General features: G+C 47.9%; 1 protein-coding gene across 4 annotated transcripts in view; it reads right to left on the bottom strand.

Annotated features, from left to right (window-relative positions):
- Positions 1-1,201: 1,201 nt before the first annotated feature.
- The window catches only part of TASOR2 (transcription activation suppressor family member 2), a 55,030-nt gene continuing 34,446 nt past the window's right edge, over positions 1,202-21,785 (bottom strand). For 2 of the 4 annotated variants that reach the window (XM_035128553.3, XM_035128555.3), the window contains 10 exons: positions 20,455-20,616; positions 18,353-19,235; positions 16,757-17,204; positions 11,455-15,195; positions 10,014-10,139; positions 9,133-9,286; positions 6,952-7,060; positions 5,502-5,683; positions 3,748-3,862; positions 1,202-2,100 (listed from right to left, as the gene is read on the bottom strand). In XM_035128553.3, coding sequence (XP_034984444.2) covers positions 2,097-2,100; positions 3,748-3,862; positions 5,502-5,683; positions 6,952-7,060; positions 9,133-9,286; positions 10,014-10,139; positions 11,455-15,195; positions 16,757-17,204; positions 18,353-19,235; positions 20,455-20,616 — 5,924 coding nt within the window. In that variant the 3' untranslated portion in view covers positions 1,202-2,096. Of the gene's footprint in view, positions 2,101-3,743; positions 3,863-5,501; positions 5,684-6,951; positions 7,061-9,132; positions 9,287-10,013; positions 10,140-11,454; positions 15,196-16,756; positions 17,205-18,352; positions 19,236-20,454; positions 20,617-21,785 lie in introns of those variants that run through there. The other 2 variants (XM_035128556.3, XM_088651756.1) reach the window with 2 other exon arrangements.

A 21,785-nucleotide genomic window follows, 5' to 3' on the forward strand; every position in this document is an offset into this window, starting at 1 on the left:
TTCTTAGAACTGCCAGGGAGATACTCTGCACAGAGAGCTTCTTTCTGGTGTTTGGGGGGCTTCTGGCAGCTTTACTTTCTGCTTGAACATTTGGCAAGGTCCATCTATTCTGCCAGTGTGAGCTCTCACAAACACTAGCGCAAGGCTGGACTTTAGTTTTCATTGTTGGGATTTCTCCCTTTCCACCAAATGGTGCTCAACGCACTTGAGAGAATTTTAAGAGCGTATTCATGCTCTCTTGGCCCCTGCCAAGCAGTAACCACTAAACCAGTTTGCAATAGCATATATGTCACCTGGTGCTTCAGTAATTTTAGCCCCTCTTGGAATTTGGAGAAGACGCTGTGGATGCAATGATGCTTGCATATGTTTTGCCTAGTATGCAGACGTGGGGGGTGGGGGGGTGTCCTGGTGGGAGGGTGAATGGAGGAGATCCTGGTAAGTCTAGGTCATAGGCTTATGAACATTTCCCAGTGCCCTTCAATATTCCTGTTTCAAAGTCCTAGGGATTTGCCCTAGGTAGACACAACACAACACTGATGAATTCTGACAGGACTATTACAGCAGAGATACTGCTAGACTACAGCCCCCAACATCCTTGACCACTGGCTATGCTGCCTGGGGCTGATGGGAACTGGAGTCCTATCGTGATTGAGACTGGTTTCTCTATCCCTGCTCTGCAGAAAGCTTACAGTGAAGAATCTGAAGGAATGATTAGCACTTGAGGCCCGTTGACCATCAATCTTCTGGGAGAACCGGGTCTTAATGACAGATTTGAAGTGAGAATCTCAGCCTTACTCCAATGCAATGCTGAGAAGCCAAGCAGAATGCCCCAATGAAGCTGGTCAATGTGATGGCAGAAAAGACTGCCCATGCCACTGTCAGATTTTATGATAGTGAAATATAAATTCCAACCGTAGCTGCCCCAGAGGACATTGTGACTCCAGCATTTTCTGTCCCTTGGAACTCACCTTTTTCACAGCTGCCAATATACTGGCTTGACCCCTTCATTCATTAGCAACCTCACGCCCAAAATTGCTGTCTGTCGACCTGCTGCCAACCCACACTCTACTTTGGCAAGTTCGAAGCTCTTTGCCCCAGTGCAAAAACCACTTTACAGTTAACGATGAACCACACTTTTGGAGTCTGCGGCAGTTGTCACCCTCCCAGTCATTTGATGTTGTTCGCATTGAGTCAGGCCAACAACTTTTTATCCAGCTTTATTTAAAAATGTTAGTTACAAAAAAAAAATCTACAAAGGGATACATTTTCGCCTCTCATCGGTGCTGAATCCGGGGAGGCCCTTTATTGCAACACCATAAATAGTTCAGAGAGGAAAGGAGGTTTTAAATTCAAGAATTCAAACTCTGCTATCTACAAAGGGTGAGGGTGGGGTGGACTTCTGCTTGTTACTAGTTAATACCCATCAGCAAAAGATGAATAAAAAAAAACCTTGAAAGGCAAATTTCATTGCACAGTAACTTGTTTTAATGTTTTTTAAAAAGGGGGAAACCAGACCCCAAGTTGCTTGTGATTTAAGTACACCAATCACGATCCACCTGTGACTCATTCCGCTTTGCCATTGCACTGCTTGAATGAATCTGAGCCAGTGAAGCTACAGGTGGATGGAGCCTGTTAGGTACCGTATGTCTGGAAAAACTGTCTCCAACAGACTGATTCCTAAATCTTCAAGTAACACAGGTTCTCCCACCCTCCCCTGCCCCATCCCACAATGATAATTATAATTAGCTGCACAACCCAGTCATTGTAACGCTTCTTCCTATGCAACACAATTCCTATGAATAATAACACAAATAATTTTCTTACAAGGTTTTTCCACATTGTGGTTAAATAAAGAAGGCTTTTCCCTACAGCCCTTAAATAAAACAGCAGCCCTTAAATAAAACCGCTACCGTTGTACTCAAGGATGGAGTGGGGGAGAACAAGGAAAGAAAACATCCTATGCGTGGTGTCTTGAGGCACAATTTTTATTGTGCAAGTCAGGAAACAGAAAAAAATAATTTCTCTCCTGGGACTGAACAGGTTTGTTCAGCGTTCTGCGCTAGGACCATGGAGGGTCAGCAAGGCATCTGTCTCTGTTACCTAAAATAAAGGGATACACATCACAGTAAGGACCACTCTTGATGCTACTGCATATTTCAAAATGGCAAACGTCAAACTGATACGGAGCAGGGAGATGTTATTACACAAAAGGCACGGCCTGCCATAATTCAACATCCTCGTGAATTATGAGGAGAATAATACTGTACACTTTTGGTCCAAGTTCAAACAGTGTTTTTGTTTCCAGCAGCATCTCAATGGTCAAAGGCGACAACCTGCTTGCTGGTATCCTTGAGGTGTCTCCTGTTGCACAAACATTTCCCCTTTCAGCTCAACATCTCCAACAGCCCACTGCCTTGTTTTAAACCAGGGTTTCCTAAACCTGTGTTTCCAGCTGTTTTGGGGCTACAGTTCCCATCATCCCTAACTAGCAGGACCTGTGGGTCAGAGATGAAGGGAACTGTAGTCCAAAAACAGCTGGAGACCCAAGTTTGGGAAACCTTGGTTTAAACCTAATTCATATGCATATACTGCAGCTGTTCTAATCATCGAAACATCCACAAGCAGATGAAGTGGATGTCAAGTCCAGGTTCAAATATCTGTTAATCCAGGAGATCACCGGCTGACATTTGGCCAGTCCCCTTCTCTCCCATAGCTGCTGCAAGAATAAAACAGCCACACAGAGCTCTTTGGGGGAGGCCCCACAGAACAGAAAAAGCAACGGAGAGGCACCTGGGCTGGAGACAGAAGAGAGGCAGAAAAAACTGGGCTGTGGGTGCAGGTCTTTCGCAGACCACCAGGGGGAGCCCTTCAACCGTTCTGTTCACAGTGAGGCATCAGAAACAATGAAAATATTTTTAGTCTTTTTATGGTGCTCAAAGCATTTCACATGCATGCACTTTCTGAGTTGGGGTGAGCAACCAGATGCTGAGATTCCAGTTCCCATCATGTTCAATAAGGATGATGTGAGCTCAACGATATCTGCTGACTCATAAGGTCCCTGTCCCCCCAAATAATCCTTCCAATGCAAGGGAACTCAATATTTTATCAACCTCGAATTGCAACTATGGAGAGGAGCAGAGGGAGGGGTATGCTTTCAGGTACACCTCTGGAGTTCAAGGCAGAGGTGAGGTTCGAACTGGGGCCTTCCTGATTCATCACTCTGGGGCATTATACCAACTCGCGTAGGCAATATTGCTCTAACATCTTGTGCTCGGATCCAGGAGTCAAATGCAGCCTCTCCAAACTTCTTCATCTGGCCCTCAGGACTCCTGCATTGCAGGGGGGCTGGACTAGGGGACCCTTCCAACTCTGTGACCCTCTGACTCATCCCCAGTACAGACTGATTACCCCCAGGCCATACTTCTCACATCCCAAAGCATTTCGGTCTGGCTGCAATGTGTCCTTAAAGTGATCGTCCCTCTTGCTCCTCCCACTTTTGCATTTGGCCCCGCCCACCCCATTCAGTGCCCAGAAGGGACTGTGAACCTTTGGTTGAAAGCAGTTCCGACCCCCTGGCCTTTAAAAAAAAAAAAGCGGCAGGGACAGGGGCGGAATAGGGAGTGCTCACAATACCTGCCACTCATGAAATCCGCCCACTTTCTAAGGCTGATGCTAGCAAGCCTTCCAGTTTTCTCCATTTGTGCTGTTCCCCTGTACAAACAACCACCCGTGTGGCTTCCCGCTTACCAACAGCCACTTCTAAACGGTGCTGCCAAATTTTCAGCCGTCGCAACGAAAGTATTTACATCCTGCACCAGGATCCCCTTATTCTCCATGGCCTCTCGGCTGGCGCTGGGTTTCTCTACAAGGAGCGAATGAAAAAAGGAGATGTTACTGCTGCTATGTCTGCAAAATATACAGTGCCTTGAGATGGCTTCCCAACAAGCTAAATTCCAGGGAGCTGGGTCAGCTCTGGGTATGCGGGGATGGAATTGGTTGGGGGAAATGCTTGAGCTTCCAATATCAGCTGTGGCCTCGTGAAACTGGTCAACCAGCAGTAACAAAGAAAGGGTGCGTCCGAGCTGGGAAGCAGGAACCCAAAATGCCCCTGTGTGCCTTTGCTCTTGATAAGACCAGATCTGTATCGGGAAAGCAAACATAGTGCTGCTCTCCAGCTGCTTTTGGACTACAGCTCCCACCAGGCAATGGTCAGAGGTGATGGGAGTTTTAGTGCACAACACCTGGAGAACACACACGAATGTAAGCAGAGCCTGTCCGTTGGTTCAAGACAAAGTCCCATCTAGCCCAGCATCCTGTTCTCAAGGGGGACAATTGCACGCCTCTGGGAGAGCCTGCGAGGAGGACCTGAGTGCAAGAGCACTCCCCTTGGGAATACTAGCAACTGGAATTCAGAGCTACACTGCATCTGACCATGGGTAGAATATACCCATCATAGCTAGCAGCCATCGACTCCATGAATTTGTCTAATCCTCTTTTCAAGTTCACTACATCTGCATTTTTCCCTTAAAAAAGACAAGAAAAAAGTCCCAAATGTTTAGTTTGCTCTCGTTTTTTTCTAAAAAGCTCCCAACATAGCTCCAAACCCTCGATCATTTTGGCTGCCCTTTTCTGAACCTTTTCCAGCTCTACAATTTCTTTTTGGAGGTATGGGAAGCAGAACTGAAAACAGCATCCCATGTGTGGTCGCACCATAGATTTGCACAATCTCATTATGATATTGACACTTTTATTTTCAACCTCTTTCCTCATGATCCCAATTAGGGTCTCATTGGTCCCAATTAGGGTCTCATTGGTGGCTCTGCCATTCAGGAATGCAATCATACCTTGGTTCTCGAACCCCTTGTGACTCAAATGTTTTGGCTCCCGAACGCCACAAACACGGAAGTGAGTCTTCTGGTTAGCGAACTTTTTTGGAAGCTGAACATCTGATGTGGCTTCCAATTGAGTGCAGGAAGCGCCTGCAGCCAATCGGAAGCTACGCCTTGGTTTTTTAATTTTTTTCGGAAGTCGAACGGACTCCCGGAACGGATTCCATTCGAGAAACAAGGTACGACTGTACTCTAAACCTCTGGAAATTCTGGAAAAGCTCAAGGCGGTGGGAAACTCCTCTCAGCATGGCCAGGACCCACAAAGGTTGCTTGTCTGCACCTCCTTTATCACACTGCCCTGGAAATGTTGGGGTTGTGTGTGTGTTGGGGGCAGAGGAGAAGATATCCATATGAGAAGTGCCCCCACAGTCAGGATATGGCAAGGCCAAACCAACTGGAAGAGTTGTAGCATCTGTGTAGGGCAACTTGCTACGTTTCTCTCTGGATACAGAAGGTCCCACGTTCAATCTCCAGGTAGGACAGGGAATGTCCATGTATGAAATCCGGGAACACTGCTGCCAGTCCGTGCAGGCAATACTGATGGACCACTGCTCCAACTCACTATAACCCAAGGGTGTGGGATGAGGCAAAAGGTTGCACAGATCTCCCTACCTGTGAGGAACACAGCAAATCTCCTGCTAATGTGCTGAACCTGCAAGTTCAGCAAGCAATTCAGATGCTCGGATCTCGGGGAGGACTTGGAATCGCACTGATGGTAGTGGAGAACTTCGGTGATGTTGGAACCCTGGCAGGATTTCAGGAGCATCTCCTTGGTGTGAGCTGCAGGGTCCTTCCTGCAGGAGAACAAAACGTTAAGGGAGTTTGGTCCCAAACAGCTTTGAGTTCGGGACGGTGCCCAAAAAGCACACCTCTTATTCACAGAATAAGAATCGGAGAATGGGAAGGGACTCCAAGGGTCATCCAGTCCAACCCCCTAAAATGCAGGATTCATATGGTGGGTTCTGCCCAGAGAGTTGCTTCCTGTGCTAATGACATCATATAAAAAATGAACAATAATGCAGGAACATCCTACGGGAGGTCTGTGTGCTGAAATTCAGAGGAACTGAATACTTTTCATTTAGCCAGCAGCAGGGCGAAGCAGGGCACATGTGTGTTACATTGCAGAGAGAGTCAGGCTTTCGGGACCCAGAGGATCTCTTTCTCTCACAGCCCACTGCAGGCATGTGATTGGAAGCAGCGTTCAGGGGAAACATGGTTAGGTAATGTCCTCAAGCCAGAGACCAGTTCTGCCCAGGTTCAGACCTCCTCCCAAGGAGCAACTAAGAAAGCAGGGTCCTCAAGTGGATCTCCAGTGCAGCAGAGCCAGACACCCCTGACCCAGACTAGAGGTCCCCATGGCCACTGCCTGGGTTCCTGGCTGGACCTCACATGCATGGAGCCACAGCAGCAGAGGAGACAGTGCCAGGCAGGAACTTCCGAGGCAGCTACTCAGGAGGAGGGGAGGCAGGTGGAAGCACTGACTCGGATAAGGGCCTGGCTGTGTGCATACCCAGGGTCTGCATCCGACGCCTCAATCAACTTATTTGATCATTTCAGTTAACTGTGGTTTTAAACCACGGGTAGGCAAACTAAGGCCCAGGGGCTGGATCTGGCCGAATCACCTTCTAAATCCGGCCCGCAGACGGTCTGTGAATCAGCGTGTTTTTACATGAGTAGACTGTGTCCTTTTATTTAAAATGCATCTCTGGGTTATTTGTGGGGCATAAGAATTTTTTTTCTCCAAAATATAGTCTGCCCCACACAAGCTCTGAGGGACAGTGGACCGGCCCCCTGCGGAAAAAGTTTGCTGACCCCTGTTTTAAACGGTCTTCTTGTTACCTGAGAGCTTGAAACTGGGCAGTCTGTAAATAAAGGAAGTGAGTATCCCGGCAGGCTGTGCTCGTGGGACGGGGAGGTTTTCTCTCCAGGGCAGCAGGAGGAAGTTTGTGGCCCTCAATGATGGAATACGGGGGGGGGGGGCAAGTATGCGAAGCGGTGGGGTGGGGACTCTGCAGGGATTTAGCAGGAGAAGGGATTTAGTCAGCGGCAGAGTCGTCCTCACCTGGCGTCCTCTCGGAGTCTTTTGGTCTCTTTGTAGTGAAGGAGCCAGCTCCATCTCCCGTGGCTGCAGTTGAGCTTCTCCAAGGTTTTGATGGCATCCTTCAGCTCCCCTGCAGGAAGAGCATCAGCACAACAGGACAGTGAAAACGACAAAGTTTGGCTGCCTAGAGTTCCGTCTCCACTGTCACATGGTAACAGCTGGGTAGCCCCGGTTATTAAGGCTGCCGGTCCTTAGCAATCAATATTGCCACTGTCGCTGTTTACTGAATCATCCTCAGTATTACTGATTTTCACCCCACCCTTCCTCTCAAAGGAGCCCACAAAACAGCAAAGCCATCCCATCCCTTAAAAAAAAAAACCCTGAAGAATTTAATAAATACTGGGGGGGGGGGGCGGGATATGTCACGTATCCTCAAAGGTTAATAATTTCTAGGGTGCCAGGGAACAGTATTTCAGCCATTAAATGTCTGGGTGAACGTTTTAAATTTCCTCCAAAATGTTAATAATGAACGAGACACCTCACCAGAGAGGGTGTTCCACAAGCAGGGAACTACCACTGAGAAGGCCCTGTCATGGATCAACGCTGACAGGGCAATGCCCAGCAGCACGACCAGCACCTGGGCCTCCTTCCTGATCGTAGGGCCCAAGGTGGCTGGTATCGGGTGAGATGCTCTTTCAGGTATTTGGGACTTCATACGTAGCACTGCAGAGCACCATACTAATGGGAGATGCACCAGGCTGCATCTAAGGGAGATAGGAGAGAGCAGGGCTCCCCTCTGTGGACCCAGCTGGGACCAGTAGTCATTTGGCTCCTCTCCTTCCCAAACTGCCTCCTTCAGCAGCCATCCAGCTGGCTGCATCAGAGGGGGAGGCGAGAAAGCAAGGCCCCTCCATCAGCTAGACTGGGACCATTGGCCTTCTTTCCTGCCAGGCCATTCCGTCCTATCCATATGCAAAAGAACAGAAAATTGGTACCTGGATTGGCTGGCTTTCCTATCCCTTTCCATTCATCTTGTATATTGGATGTGCTCACATGTAGCACTAAACCATGGTTTGTCACTACAGGGATGAGTCTGAGCAAAATGTCAGATTTGCACCCTCCTTCCCTTCTTCCTTTGTGGGCTCACTGCGTTGTAGGATCCAGGAATCCTGGCTTGCAACTCACTCTAAGCAAGATTCAAAACAAGCCAACTTCTAACCAGGGAGGTATGAAGCCACCTCGTTTACCAAACTAGAATGTTAGAAGCCGGGATTCCTGGTTTTGCAAAGTGGTTTGCAAGCCAAGATTTGTTGAAACTAAGTGAAGCAAATCTCCATGAGAGGAGAGGGAGTGTGCAAGCCTGACACGGCTTGGGCTCCGTGACGCTAAGCCATGGTTTAGTGCCACATGCAAACACAGACAATGTCTCTTACGTTGTTAGTTGCTGCTTTGAACCATAAACGGAGAGCAGAGGCAGGTGTATCGAATGCAGTGATTTAAAAAAATGCTCAAAGCATTTCATATATACCCTATTGTGTTTACAGCCACTCTTGTTAATTATGGCAGAATTATTACCCCCATATATTTCCAACTGGGAGTGTTTGTGTCTGTTGCTGGGAGTTTGCAGCAGTGATCTGTTGGCCCTTCTAATGTTCTCGGACCACAACTCCCCAGGCATCACGGGCAGGTATAATGATAACTGGGAGTCTAGCAAGCCAGAGATTCCCCCCCCCCAAAGTACAGCTTGTCTAAGGTCACCCAGTGAGTTGAAAGCTGGACTTGAGTTCATGGCTCACAGCTTGCACCATTAACAACCACAGGGTCCCTCCTCTATGCTACCTACATTAACCTAAATGAGGTTATTAAAAACACTGTTAAGTCCAAGGGATTCAATTTTTAAATGAGGGTGCTTATAGGTCATATCAGGCTCTGATCTGAAGATGTACATCCTTTTGTTCAACAGAAGGATGAGAGGTACGGGGGTGCACTGGGCGAGGCTTCCAGCAGAAGACAAATATTTAACACGAAGAGACATATTCTCCCTGACATGCTTGTTTTCTACTTGCAGGGAGGTTTGCTTCTATTTATACTGTCACAACATTCAGTCACAGGAAACAATCCCTGTGCACTGTTTCCAAAGACACACCACCCTCCAGAAAGTTGTGCTTTTCCGGAACTGGCACCCTGGGCGCAACATCTCACCTACTGTCATCGCCTCGAGCACTTTGTCGTCAGACACCACGAAGCCCCCGCTGTGGAACAGCTCCTGATACGTGTGGTCAAAGATGTCCTCGGGGCTGTCCACTCCCACAAAGCTCACGCTGGGAAAGCGCTTTAGCCTCAGCAAGGAAGGGATCTGCCCAGGAGACAAATTTTTTTCAGGTTCAGCATGGGTCCATTGGTTACGTTTCCCTCGTGTGGGCAGAGGGTGCACAAGCCGGAGATCTGACCCTTCTCAGACTTAGGGAGGAAGGCACACACAGAAACAGGAACTCCGACCCACAACAGATAGCAGTCGGGCCTGTGTATTCCCTGCTAAAACTTGTTTAGCCTTCCAAATTTAGGGTGATGGAGGGGGGAATCCTGCCACCTGTACGATCGAGCAAAGTTGCAGAATGCTTACGGCACTGTAAGCAAGCTTCTCTTTCACAACCTCACAGGGACAGGAAACTTGCCTCAGTGAAGGCTGCGGTTCAAGATTAGCAGGAAGCTGAACGCTACGCCCAGTGTTGGCGACGACTGGGAAACCGTGATGTCTGAAACCAGTATCATGAATCGAACGTCATACCGGTGGCGGAGGGTCTGCTCTGCATGCAGAACTGAACCCAGGTCCAATTCCTGACAGCCCAGGGGGTCCTCTGTGCAAAACCCTGGAAAGTTGCTGCCGGTCAGTGTAGACAAACTGTGCTCGATGAACCGAAAGTCTGCCTGTACAAAGGCAGCTTCCTATGTTTCGTAAAGCACTGGAGCACCAGGGAGGGGGAATGTTAGAAGCATTTGGCAGCAGGAGGGAAGAGAGCCAGCTTTTAATATCCGGAAGCTAGTTTTCCTGTGCCACCCAGGAAAGGCACTTTTGAACCTACTTTATATATGTGTGGGTATATATCCTCATTCCTAATGATGACCATCAGTCTGTCTCCCTCGGGGCGGCTTGTCTTACAAAAATGCAGAGGCTTCATTTCCATATGACTCCCTTTTTTCAGCAAGCTCTGAAACATAACATTAAAAGAAATCCATCACCAAAACCAGAATGGCTGCTTTCAGTTAAAAGCAAAAATGAAAACAAAACCAGAGTTTTTCTATGTCTTCAAGCAGCAACAGAAATTCAGGATAATTCTGCAGCGAAGGGACAGAGACGAGGCTTCTAATCCAGTACAAACAAAATCCATCATGTTCATTGCTATTCATTTTTCCCATTTATATGCCACCTTTTCCTCCAAGGAGCTCAAGGTGGTCTGCATGGTTCTCTCTCTCCCCTCCCCCATTTATTCTCACAACAACCCTGTGAGGCTGAGAGACAGGGAGCAGCTCAAGGTCACCCAGCAAGCTTCATGGCTGAAGTGGGGATTTGAATCCTGGTCTCCCAGGTCATAGTCCAACACTATTCTGCTAATATCACACTTCTGTTGTCCTGTTCTCCTCTCTTTAAATGGGAGGTTCGCCCAAGGCTGTTTACTGCAGCAGAATCCCATCCAAAATCACTTTCCATGCAACGAGGAAACCAAGTCCTGCACATTAAAATTAAATATGATGTTCCTTTTTTTAAACAAAAGCAAAGAGAGGAGGGGGACATGGACAGCTGAGAGTGGGTTTGGGTTTTTTTTTTAATGCTAGAGCCCCAGAATGACTGAACACCCAGAGAATCAGAGCCAGAAGGGACCTCAAAAGCCATCTAGCCCAAGCAAAGAGGAGATGCACCATGAAGCGGACCAGCCTTTGTCAACATGGTGATACTGGGGCACCCTCACTTGGTGCTGCCATTTTCAACATTAAACTCCAATGCTGGCACCCTGGACATCGTGGTGTGGAAACCTGGGCCACACACGCACAACATCCCTGCCACCCTGTCTCTGGCGTGATCACAGTATATTACTGTTCGGCATGCGCAAACACTAACCAAGGTTCCCCTCCTGAGCCGGGTTAGAAGGTGGTTTGCATACCCTGGTTCAGAGGGGAAACCAGGTTAGCATCATTCCACACCAACAACGCTGGAAAGGCCAGGGTCAGGGCATCTGCTTTACATGCAGAAGCCCCCGGGTTCAATAGTCCTGAACCCCTGAAAAGCCACTGCAACCCCTGAAAAGCCACTGCAAGTCAACAACAGTGGGCTAAATGAACCAACCGTCTGACTCGGTGCAAGGGAGCTCCCTATGTTAAGGGAGAAATCCAGGCTGAGAAGGAGCGTGCAAGACAAGGGCCCGGTTCCCGATTTGCAAACTAGAGTGTAGCCAAGAGTTGTCGCCCGTTGCCGATTTTGCCAATGCCTAAAACCTGGTGCAATATTTAAAATGTGAAACATCTTACCTTTAGTCTCCCAAAGAAAGGACTGTCGCCCGTTTCCACCAGGTAGAATGCATAAGGCTTTTTGCAAGCTTCCTGGGCAACAGTTTTCAGCTTGAAATGTAGTGTGCTGCACAGTTCGGTGAAGAGCTGCTCGTAGAATGGTGTCCCCCGAGGCAAGGAGGGACACATTTTCTCCACAGCATCTTCTGAGGTAGGATTTGGCTCTCTGGCCGCAGAACTCGCCTGCCTGTCGCCCTGCGTCATCAACCTGCTCAATTCGGCAAACTCGTCCATGATGACCGATATGTCTCCTCGGGAATCCTTTAGCTTATTTTTGTACGTTAACTTGTTGAGGTGGAAAGGAGCGGATGGCCCTTGTCCTTGACCTTTCGTTCTAGCAGCATTGCTCGCTGATTCCTGGGCAGAAGCAAACGGGGAAGGAGGTTCGGAAGGGTCGCTATGTCTGCTTCTGGGGGTGCAGTGTGGGGCACTGTGCCTCAGGCCCCGATTCAAAATAGTTATCAGAAGCGGGCTTCGGCTCCTGGGTGGCACACTGAGCTCAGGAGCTTCAGGGACCTTTCTGGATGGCAACGTCTCTGCCGTTACCTGAAGCAAACGCTCCTGAGTACCTTCGCCAGAGGTAGGAGGTTGTGGTTTCTTTAGGGTATTTTTTAGCTTATCGTGGAAACGCAAACACTCCATATCTAAAGTGCTCTGAATGGGGTCGTTCAGAACCCTCCAAGCCCTATCCGAGAAGTTTTTCCATTCCTGCTCTCCAAAAAAAGCATTGCGCCTCTTGGAAGCGTGAAAAGTTCTGCTTTTTTCTTGATGCTTCTTGGTCACAGTAAAGTTTAAATATTCCTTTAGGGGTCCTGACTCTTTGGGAGGAGGCAGCACAGACCTATCGCCTTCCCTGAACGAGGACGGCCAGTCATACTGGATAGTCTCAGTCTCGGTATCAGGCACCGCCACCTTGTTTTCCAGATACATCCAGTCTTCACCCTTGTGCAGCTCGTTCTCAAAGCTCAGATCACTGGCGCAATTCATTTCCAAGGCATCTGGTGAGGCAGCGGATCTTGTACACGGTATCTCAGGCTGACCTCTGTGATGCACATCTCCGCAAAGTTCTGGGACACCGTCCACAGTAACACGTTCATTTTCCCAGTTTATATTCATACCCGTACCTCCGACAAATGACACGGGTCTTTCACCAGCCAGAGCATCTTCAGAGTCCTCCAGATTCTCTACCAGGTTTTCATACAGATCTTGTGCGTCTTCATGTGCAGGTGACCCAGATTCTTCGGATAAACATTCCACAGGGCGCACTGATGGCACAAAGGGCAGCATTTCTCTGCCTGCCTTCCTGAGCTGGTCTTCGCCCTTAAACATGGACACTTCCGAACTAACTTGTCCTGGGTCAACCCCACACAACGCAGCTGCTTGGATCAAGGGGAACGGGCGTTCTGGACTTCTTGCACCCGTGTCTTCCCACTCCGGGCAGCAAGAACTTTCAAGGGTTTCCGCAGCAGCTCCTGTCTCTTGATGAGACTTCCTTTCAGCCACATCCACTTGAGCGGAACTTATGCTTCCCTGCAGTGCTGAATGATACCACCTGTATCTTTGTACAGCCACGTGAGAGTCTCTCTTGTTGCTAGGCTGCGCTGAAGGGTCACCTGCCATCGCCCATTTGGGGTCATAATGGGCAAGCTTGTCAGTGGCATAACTCTCTTCATCACTCTCAGGAGGGGTCACACACTCAAGGGTAACTGAACTAATCCAGTTTAAGGCTGGATTCTCTTTCGCAAAGGCTTCTTCTTTGCTCACGGCTGTCATGCCACTCACTGTATCTATCAACTCATAGAGAAAGGACCTGATGTCTTCAGGCACAGTAACTACAGCTTGGCTTAGCTTATCATCAGATGCCGATTCTCGGGGCACAGGAGAGACTTCAGCGTCCTCACTCTTAACGCCACACACTTGATTGTCGGTACTGGTGTCAAATTCTTCATTATCCAAATGCCAGCCCTGGCCCTGAGAATCACCAAGTCGTTCTGTTGTCTGCCTGGCCTTCCATTCCTCTTGAGTGGCTGTGTTGCACTGCAGTTCATTCACTTGCAATGGAGCCACACCTACCAGATGGAGGGCTTCCTTTTCCTGCAGGATGCAGGAATCCTCAGCTGAACGCATTTGCTCTGTGAGTGTGCTATTTTCAGCCGAGTGCTCTTGGTTCCCCGGCAACTCTTCCTCTTCATCAGATATTACTTGATAGACAGGACAAACCTGCAACTTAACCACATCAGCCATGTGGATTCCATCCTCTTCCGGCGAAACACAGGAACCCGCGACCAAGTCTATTTCTTCTTCAGGTGCAAGATTTGGAGCCGCTAAAGCACAATTTTCTTGTTTCCCTGTGGATTCCCCTTGAACTGATGTGCTGCTATGCGCTTGGCACGGTCCACAAGCTTGCAGAGGACTTGAGTCGGCCAGGTTACCCTCTTCCTGGGAAATGTCTTCAATCAAATCCATTTGATTTAGGGATATGTGATGTTTGGTTGACTCCGCAGAGTCTTCTTGGGCAGTTGGCAATTCTATTACATCATCAGGACTTGTTTGATGGACATGACTCGCCTCCGGTGAAACGGAATCAGCCAGATTCATTCCTTTCTCTTCCATGGAACCAAAGGAAGTATCGTCCGAATTGGCTGGGTTTGGAAATTTGGGGCTGTTTGCCAGTACAATAGAATCTCGATTCTCTACAGATTCTCCCTGAGTTGCCATATCCTTTAATTCACCAGCTTGTGCAGAAGCTGAATCTTCTAGGTTGATTTCATTATCTTCCTGGGACCTACGGGTGCTTTCAGCCACATCCATTTGGTTTGGAGACATGGGGTGTTTGGCTAATTCAAAGGCGTCTTCTGTCTCTGGAGTCTGGGCTACGTCCTCATGGGTTATTTGATTTACAGGGCTAGTCCGTAATGGAAGGGAATCAAACAGTTTGCCCTCTCTATCTTCCTCTGAAAGGCAGAAACCCTTAACAACATCTGTTGGCTCTGGAGAATTAGGGGTTGATACTACAAAGTCCTCTTGGGTACCAGGCGATTCTGCCTGATGCTCGGAAACTGTGGCTGGTGATGGTGGAAAGGTGATTGGGCTGCCTCCAGGGGATGTAGAGGCCCTGGCAGCTTCTCTGTCTTCTATTGCACAACCTTCCTCTTCTTTGTTCTCTTGGTCCAAGTCCACATCTCGGGGCTCTGAGTCAGCATCGATGCTGTCCGAAAGAGCGAGTTCAATTGATTCGCACCCCATGCTCTCTCTTTCTATATCTTCCTCATCTGCAGGGAGATCCTGTGACCCCCTCCCTTCTCTACAAGGTCTGTCGACTTCCCTACAATCGCTGTCTGCTTCTAACCAGGCTATTTCAGCAGGACGTAGCAACGCGGCGCCACCACTCTGTGGGCTGCCCTCCTTCTCCTCTGCAGAAGGAGAGGAAGCCTTTATTTCGCAAATCTTCTCTGCAGAAATGCCACCAGCCATCGTGTCCGCACTAGGCTGTTTGCTGGCTGAATTCTCCAGGAGTTCCACATCTTTGGAAGCAGCATCGCTTTGGGAAACCTCAGCTAAGTCGACACTTGCAGTCGCCTCCGCATCAGTTCCACGCTCCTGAGGCCTCGGACACCCTTCGGTATGCTCATCTGTCAAGTTTCTCTTCTGGCTCTCTGCAGAGAGGGCAGGATCCGGTTCATCAGGTTCCTCCACAGCCACCTGAAATAAAAATTCCAAATTTCAAAAGTTCAGAGAGACAGAAAGGCAAAAAGTAAAAAAAATAATTCTCCATAGCTATCTAAATTTTCAAACTATCCTAGAGCAGTGAAAAACAAAATCACAGCACGGTGCAAACGTTTACCAACACATCCTGCCTGGAGTTGAGAGAGCCTCGGCCCTCCTACCTTTTCAAGATCCTTCAAGGTTTACCCCACTGTGCTGCTTCAAGAATAAGCTGCCACAACTTGTTACAAATCGTCTCTGCTAGCCATGCCTTGTGGCCTAGCCATCAATCTTCCCTTGTTTTCGCCATTCAATCTGGTTAGCAAAAAGGGGAAGGTTTGTCGTGGGCAGAGTTCAAATCACTGTGTTTGTCGCAGGTTATGGCAGCAGGTTCTGCAATGCTATCCAACAGATAAATAGGGCCCTGAAAAGTGAGGGTTTTCCATTTCCCAGGTTCTTCTCCAGACCTCCTCCCTGAACCAAGATGGTTCTTTAATCCCAGTTATTTAATAAATAAGAAATGTGTTGGCTTTTTGTCTCCGCTGGCTGTTCCAAGTTCATTGGGGAAGGTCATCAAGCTCTATGGGATTTACAGCACAATTTGCCATAGAGGCTACTGTCATACTACTAACAGGAACAAGAGAAAAAATTGATAGGAACTGTCCATGGAAATTAAAGGGGAATCGGTAAGACTTTTCTTACATTTAAAGCCGATTTCCCTTTAACTTCCATACAGTGTTACCTTGGTTCTCGAACAGCTTTGTTGTTTAACAATTCGGCTCCCAAATGCCACAAACCCAGAAGTAAGTGTTCCAGTTTGCGAACGTTTCTCGGAAGCCGAACATCCAGCATGGCTTCCACTTGAGTGCAGGAAGCTCCTGCAGCCAATCAGAAGCAGAGCATTGGTTTTCGAGTGGTTTTGGGAGTCGAACGGACTTCTGGAATGGATTATGTTTGAGAACCAAGGTACCACTGTATAGATAGTTTCCAAGGTTTCATGGAGGACATGTTGACAGGTGGCTATCCATAAAAATGTCTATTAGGAAACTCTGTACGTTTTGTTCTGTGAACCGCCCCGAGATAATCAAATCAAATCAAATCAATCCAATCAATAATGGGTGAGGAACCTCTAGGCTCTCGACTCTACCCAATTTTCACTCATGAATGAGACTCAAGGTTATCAGGGCCTGTATCTCAGCAGCAGAACACTCACTAGGCAAGCCGAACCCAGGTCGAATCCCTGGCACCTGCAGACAGGGCAGAGAGCCTCGTGTCTGACACACTTGAGAATCATTGCCAGTCAGTGTAGTTAACTCGGCGTGATACTGGGTCAAATGGACCAGTGGTCTGAGTCGCTAGAAGGCAGTTCTCAAAAACTGCAAGAGGTTCCAGGCTTTGAAGTTAAATCACCCATAGGGTTTTACAGATGTAGCTATGCCCGGCTGTAGCTCCGAGCCTCTCACTGCTAAATGGTGCCAAGTGTACCAGCCAGGCTCTTGGCACTCAGCATCTGCCTCCTGCCCAACACTGACATCTGATCTACCGAAGTCTTTCTTACTTTGTCAAAAGGATTAACCTTCTCTTTCGGCTTGCTGGCAGCAACATGGGACTCTTCCTCCTCCTCCTCCTCCAAAGGCATGGGTTCATCAGGGATAAGGATGGGGGCCTCATCCTCGATGCAATTCGTAGAGGACAGTTCATTACAGGAGAGGGGCTTCTCCGAGGAAGAAACCGCCCTCTCGTCCGCTTCTCTGGGCGTCTGGTTATCGTCAGAGAGAGAGTCCGCGGGGCATTTCTCCAAACTGTACGATCCCTCGCAATCGTCGTCGATGATTTCAAAGGAATCCACCCTGCTTTTCAGTGTGACGCATTTGGCAGGGTTTTTGTATTCAATCACTTTCCTTACTGCAGGGGATCTGAACGGCTTGCTATAAAAGAGCGCCGCCCACATATACAGAATGCGCATAATTTCTTCCGAATCATCCAACAAGCGGTCGTCCCAGGGCCTACAGAAAAAGGAAATGCAGACTTATTCTTGATAAGTTTTATTTTAAGGCTCTCTACCTGACTGGGTGAAATCGCTTCATTTTTGTCTTGGGTCCTGCATATTCTGCATAAACAATTTAAGAAGGATGTTGATGGATTGCAATGTGTGCAGAGGAGGGCAACCAAGATGATCAAGGGTCTGGAAACGAAGCCTGATGAGGAATGGTTGAAGGAGCTGGGTATGTTTAGCCTGGAAAAGAGGAAACTGAGAGGCGATATGAGAGCCACCTTCAAATATTTCAAGGGCTGTTTGTAGAATTTGTACTGTTAAAATGGAAAGGGGTCAAACCATCGCAAGAGGTGCTGAAATTTTGGGAGGTTGGATAGTTACAATGGAATGGTCTTGGTGGTGGGGTGCACATTTTAATTCTTATTTATGATTATTACCTTGTCCAAAAAAAAAAGATCAAACTATTGGACACTTTTCACCAGGGGATGCATAAAGCTACTGTAGGAAGGTACAGAAATGTTAATAATAATAATAATAATAATAATAATAATAATAATAATAATAATTTGTTGTTGCCCTTCTCAACACACTCAACCAACCAAATTACCAGATTCGTGTCCATTTAAGGATCTGCGCTTCTCAAGAAGAGGTTGTAAACACAGAGGTAACTCTTCAGCTTTACATACTTGGCATATATATATATATATATATATATATATATATATATATATATGCCATCAGGAGGTGGAAAGGAGGCGGGTGTCTCGGGAAAAAAGACTTTGGCAACCCCACCTGCCACTGAACCCACTATGTTTTGACTATATGTGATTTTGGTTTACACGCTATCCCTGGAACGTAACCACCACATGAGCGGAGAGTTGCCTATATAGCTATATAATGGCTCAAGTTGGCCCCAAGAACCTGACAGAAGTGGTCTGCCCCCTACGATATGCCCAAGGCATTAAAAGACCAGCCTCCAAATGTCCTTGTTCTCTGGGCCACAGTTCATGATCCTGGAGAGATCACCCAGCTCCTACCTGCATTCTCACCACTATTGCCAGGCTTTTAATTCTACCTAGTTATAACTTTATTTATCTTACTCGTGGCTTGAATGCATTTCATACAATGAGTATCTTTCCAAAGCTGAGAATTACTTACCCATGTACAGCTCGAATTACCGTTCTCTCTAAGGAATTATTAGTGTATCTGCTATCTAAGTCCGGCGGGTATTCCGCCTCCCACTGGAACGTCACTTTGACAGTTTTGTCGCAAAAGGTCACTTTATGGGATTTGGAGAAGTCTTCCCTCAACCTCGTGGCCATGACGGCAGAGCGCGTGAACGGCACGTAGCTCCTCAACTGCTTGTGCGGGTGGCAAATCCTCTGCTGGTGCCGGAAAGGCATGACTTTCCCAACTAAAGGCCCCGGCCTGGCATTCTTCACACCATTCTTGGCACCGTGAGAACCCGGGGACCCCTTCTTGCAAGATTCAGACACCGGGGAGGCGTACGAGTGCTCGGAAGAAATCAAGGAGTGAATGCTCGAATCCGAAAGGTAACCCATCTCCCTTGGAGGTGTCGCCGAACTGGGTTTTGCAGCCCTTCTTTTGCTGGAACGCATGTGGTCTCTTTCATGAGAGCTGGAAGGAGACTCTCTGCCCCCACCACTTTGCTCAGGAGACAAATCAGACTCTGGGCCCGTCTTGCCAGAGAGGGAAGCCGTTTTCAGCTTCTTCGTCACTCTGTGATATTCGTGATCCGAAGACTTGTCCGAATGTTTCCCTTTGTGCAAGCGGCGGCGCTCCCGGGAGGGGCTGGGGGGCAAGGAGGCTCCGCTGCTGTTGCTGAGCAGCGGGGAGTTGGAGCTCAGCGCCAGGTCGGCCAACATGTTCAAGGCGTGGGAGTCGCAGTTGTTGACTTTGGGAGATGGGCAAGCATCCTGGGCCAGGCTTCTCTCGCTCCAAGGATCGTTCTCATCGCTAGCCTCCCCCTGGCTTGCCGGAGGGAATTCGTCCTCCCGCTGATGGGAACTTTTCCTCTTCACTGTGTAAGAAAAGGAGCAAGTTTCAGAGCGGGCTGCTAACACAGTTCTACCCTTACGAAAAAGCACCATTAAAGGCTAGTGGTTTTTGGAGAGCCAATATGGTGCAGCACTTGTGGTTTCATGCTAACTTTCCCAATCCCTGTTCAGTCATGAAGGTTGCCAAGTAACTACTTTGGGACAGTCGCTATGTCTCAACCTAACCTCTCTCGCAGGGTCGTTGTAAGGACAAAGTGGCCTCTTAGGAGGAAAGGTAGGATTTTAAAAGGCTCTCTAACTGTTGTTGTAGTTAGTTACAGATAAGAAAGTGTGGTCTTACATATGAGGACATCATAACAATGATCTGTTTCTTAGCAGGTCTTTAAATCAGGTAAATACAACCTCAGAACTCCTAAGAAACAGATTGTTGTTGTTATTATGCCATATGTAAAACCACAGAATTCAAAGAGGATGTACTTTCTTTTCCCCATGACTGTAGGTACTGTATTGGCCTGAATATAAGCCACACCCAAATATAAACCACACCTTTAAAATTGCAAGGGGGCAGGGAGGAAAAAAGCCAACACCCTAATATAAGCTGCTCCCTTCCTCGCTGTTCCTAGCTGCATACGGGGGGGGGGCTGTGTTACTGCCTTTCCCCTTCCTCGCTCTCTCTCCCTTCCCAGCCTTGGCGGGAGAGGACGGGGGATTATACATGGGCCTGGCGCCGCTGCGCCGTGCTTCTAGCTTAAGGTCGAAAATATAAGCTGCACTTTAACTTTTCACGGTTGGAATTTGGGGGGGAAGTGCGACTCATATGCAGGCCAGTATGGTAGTTATAGAGAAATCCCGTCAAACTCAGGTAGCCATAGTTTCCTGAGCATCTTCACGTTCCTGCTGATGAACCCACAGGAAGCACTATGAACAACGTGCTTCAAGAAATCCACCTCCCTTTCTAGGAACCACAGGCTTCTAGGAAGCACTTTCTGGCCTGCAGGCAGGTACATTTTCCTGCACTCCCTGCTCTGTTGGTATGGTGGAAGGCACTCAGTTCCACAGGTTCAGAGAGAGGCACCCATGGGGGCCCTGTCTCTGTCTCTATGGGACCTGGCACTCTGGGACATGGTCCACGGGACTCGTGCCCTCCGGTGGCCCTCCGGTGATCAGCCATCAGCCATGTGTGGCTCCCTAGCCATTGACTTTATAGCATCTGACTCAGCATCTTGGTCACTGTCCTCTTACTCTGGTTCCTTGTGCTCATCTTCTCGCTCGAAACTTTTTCTGCGGTGGAGTCTTTTTTGTTTTTCGAGTGCCGGGGCTTCTTCTCTTCCACTCCAAGGCTCTCAGGAGAGGGGGCGGCCTTCGCGGCAGACTGAACAAATTCCGCAGACAGAACCTCAGCGCCTTCAAGAAAAGAAAGGTCTCTTTAGCGTCAAGAAGGAATAAGGCACCAGGAAGTGATAAAATCCTTGCAGAGAGTCCTTATGATCCACACGAATGCTGGCCCAATTCAAACATGACTTGCCCCCATGCTCAGATCAATGAAGAGCCCCTCCTGCTTTGCATGGGAACGATCCCCAGTTCAGACCCCAACATGCTCAGGAAGGTGCCAGGCAGATCTGCCATGGGAGGGAGGTGCATCAATGAGGCTCAGCCACTCATCTAACCTCCAATGTCAGGGGCAGCCATAGAAGGGCCTCCCAGGCCCCATGTGGCTCGGACACATAGCTTGTACCCGGAGCCGGGGAGGGGGCGTTAAACATCACTGGCTTTATCCTATGGAAGTCCCTCCCAGCTGAGAGCAGAAAGGCCCCCTCCCTCTTGAAATTCCAGCACCTACTGAAGACTTTTTGAAGACAGGAGTGCCTGGCGTGCTATGGTCCATGGGGTCACGAAGAGTCGGGCACGACTAAACGACTAAACAACAACAACAACTGAAGACTTTTAAAAAAATACTCTAGCAGGCATTTTAAGTATGTTTTCTGATTTGGGGTGTGGATTAATTTTAAGTGATTTACCTTTGCTTTATCTTTCGACCATTACTGTACACCACTTAAGAGACTACCGTGTTAAGTGTTATATATTAAAAAATCAGATTTTTTGATTTAAATCAGATTTTTTTAAATAAAATGCTTTTTGAGGAAAATATATTACCACCCAAAGGTTATTCTAACATGAAATAAAGATTAGTTTTTTAATTGTGTAGAATAAGGCTGTACTGTACATGTTTAATTTTTTTGGTAAATAAAATCCATTAATCCATTCACAATGTCATGCTCTTTCAGAGGTTTTTGAAAGATTACTGGGCAGTTTCTCTGCCCCCAAGATATTATCACAGATGCTTGGTTTACTTTTGCAGTTCTCAAAACTGAATTTGACTCAGCAGAGATCACATGCCTCTTCTTCACAGCAAAAATGTTATAACATGAACAGAGTTGAGAAAAAGACCTTCATCCTATTGTTCTAACAAACCTATGGATACAGAATCAACCCCTTCAGTGCTACGTTTCAAGAAGATCAGTGAATAGAATAGAAACAATATTTTTCTGATTGTTTGGAGTGGAAAAGATCTG

The sequence above is a fragment of the Zootoca vivipara genome, chromosome 9 (genome assembly GCF_965207765.1).
Source record: "Zootoca vivipara chromosome 9, rZooViv2.hap1.1, whole genome shotgun sequence".
Taxonomy (NCBI): domain Eukaryota; kingdom Metazoa; phylum Chordata; class Lepidosauria; order Squamata; family Lacertidae; genus Zootoca; species Zootoca vivipara.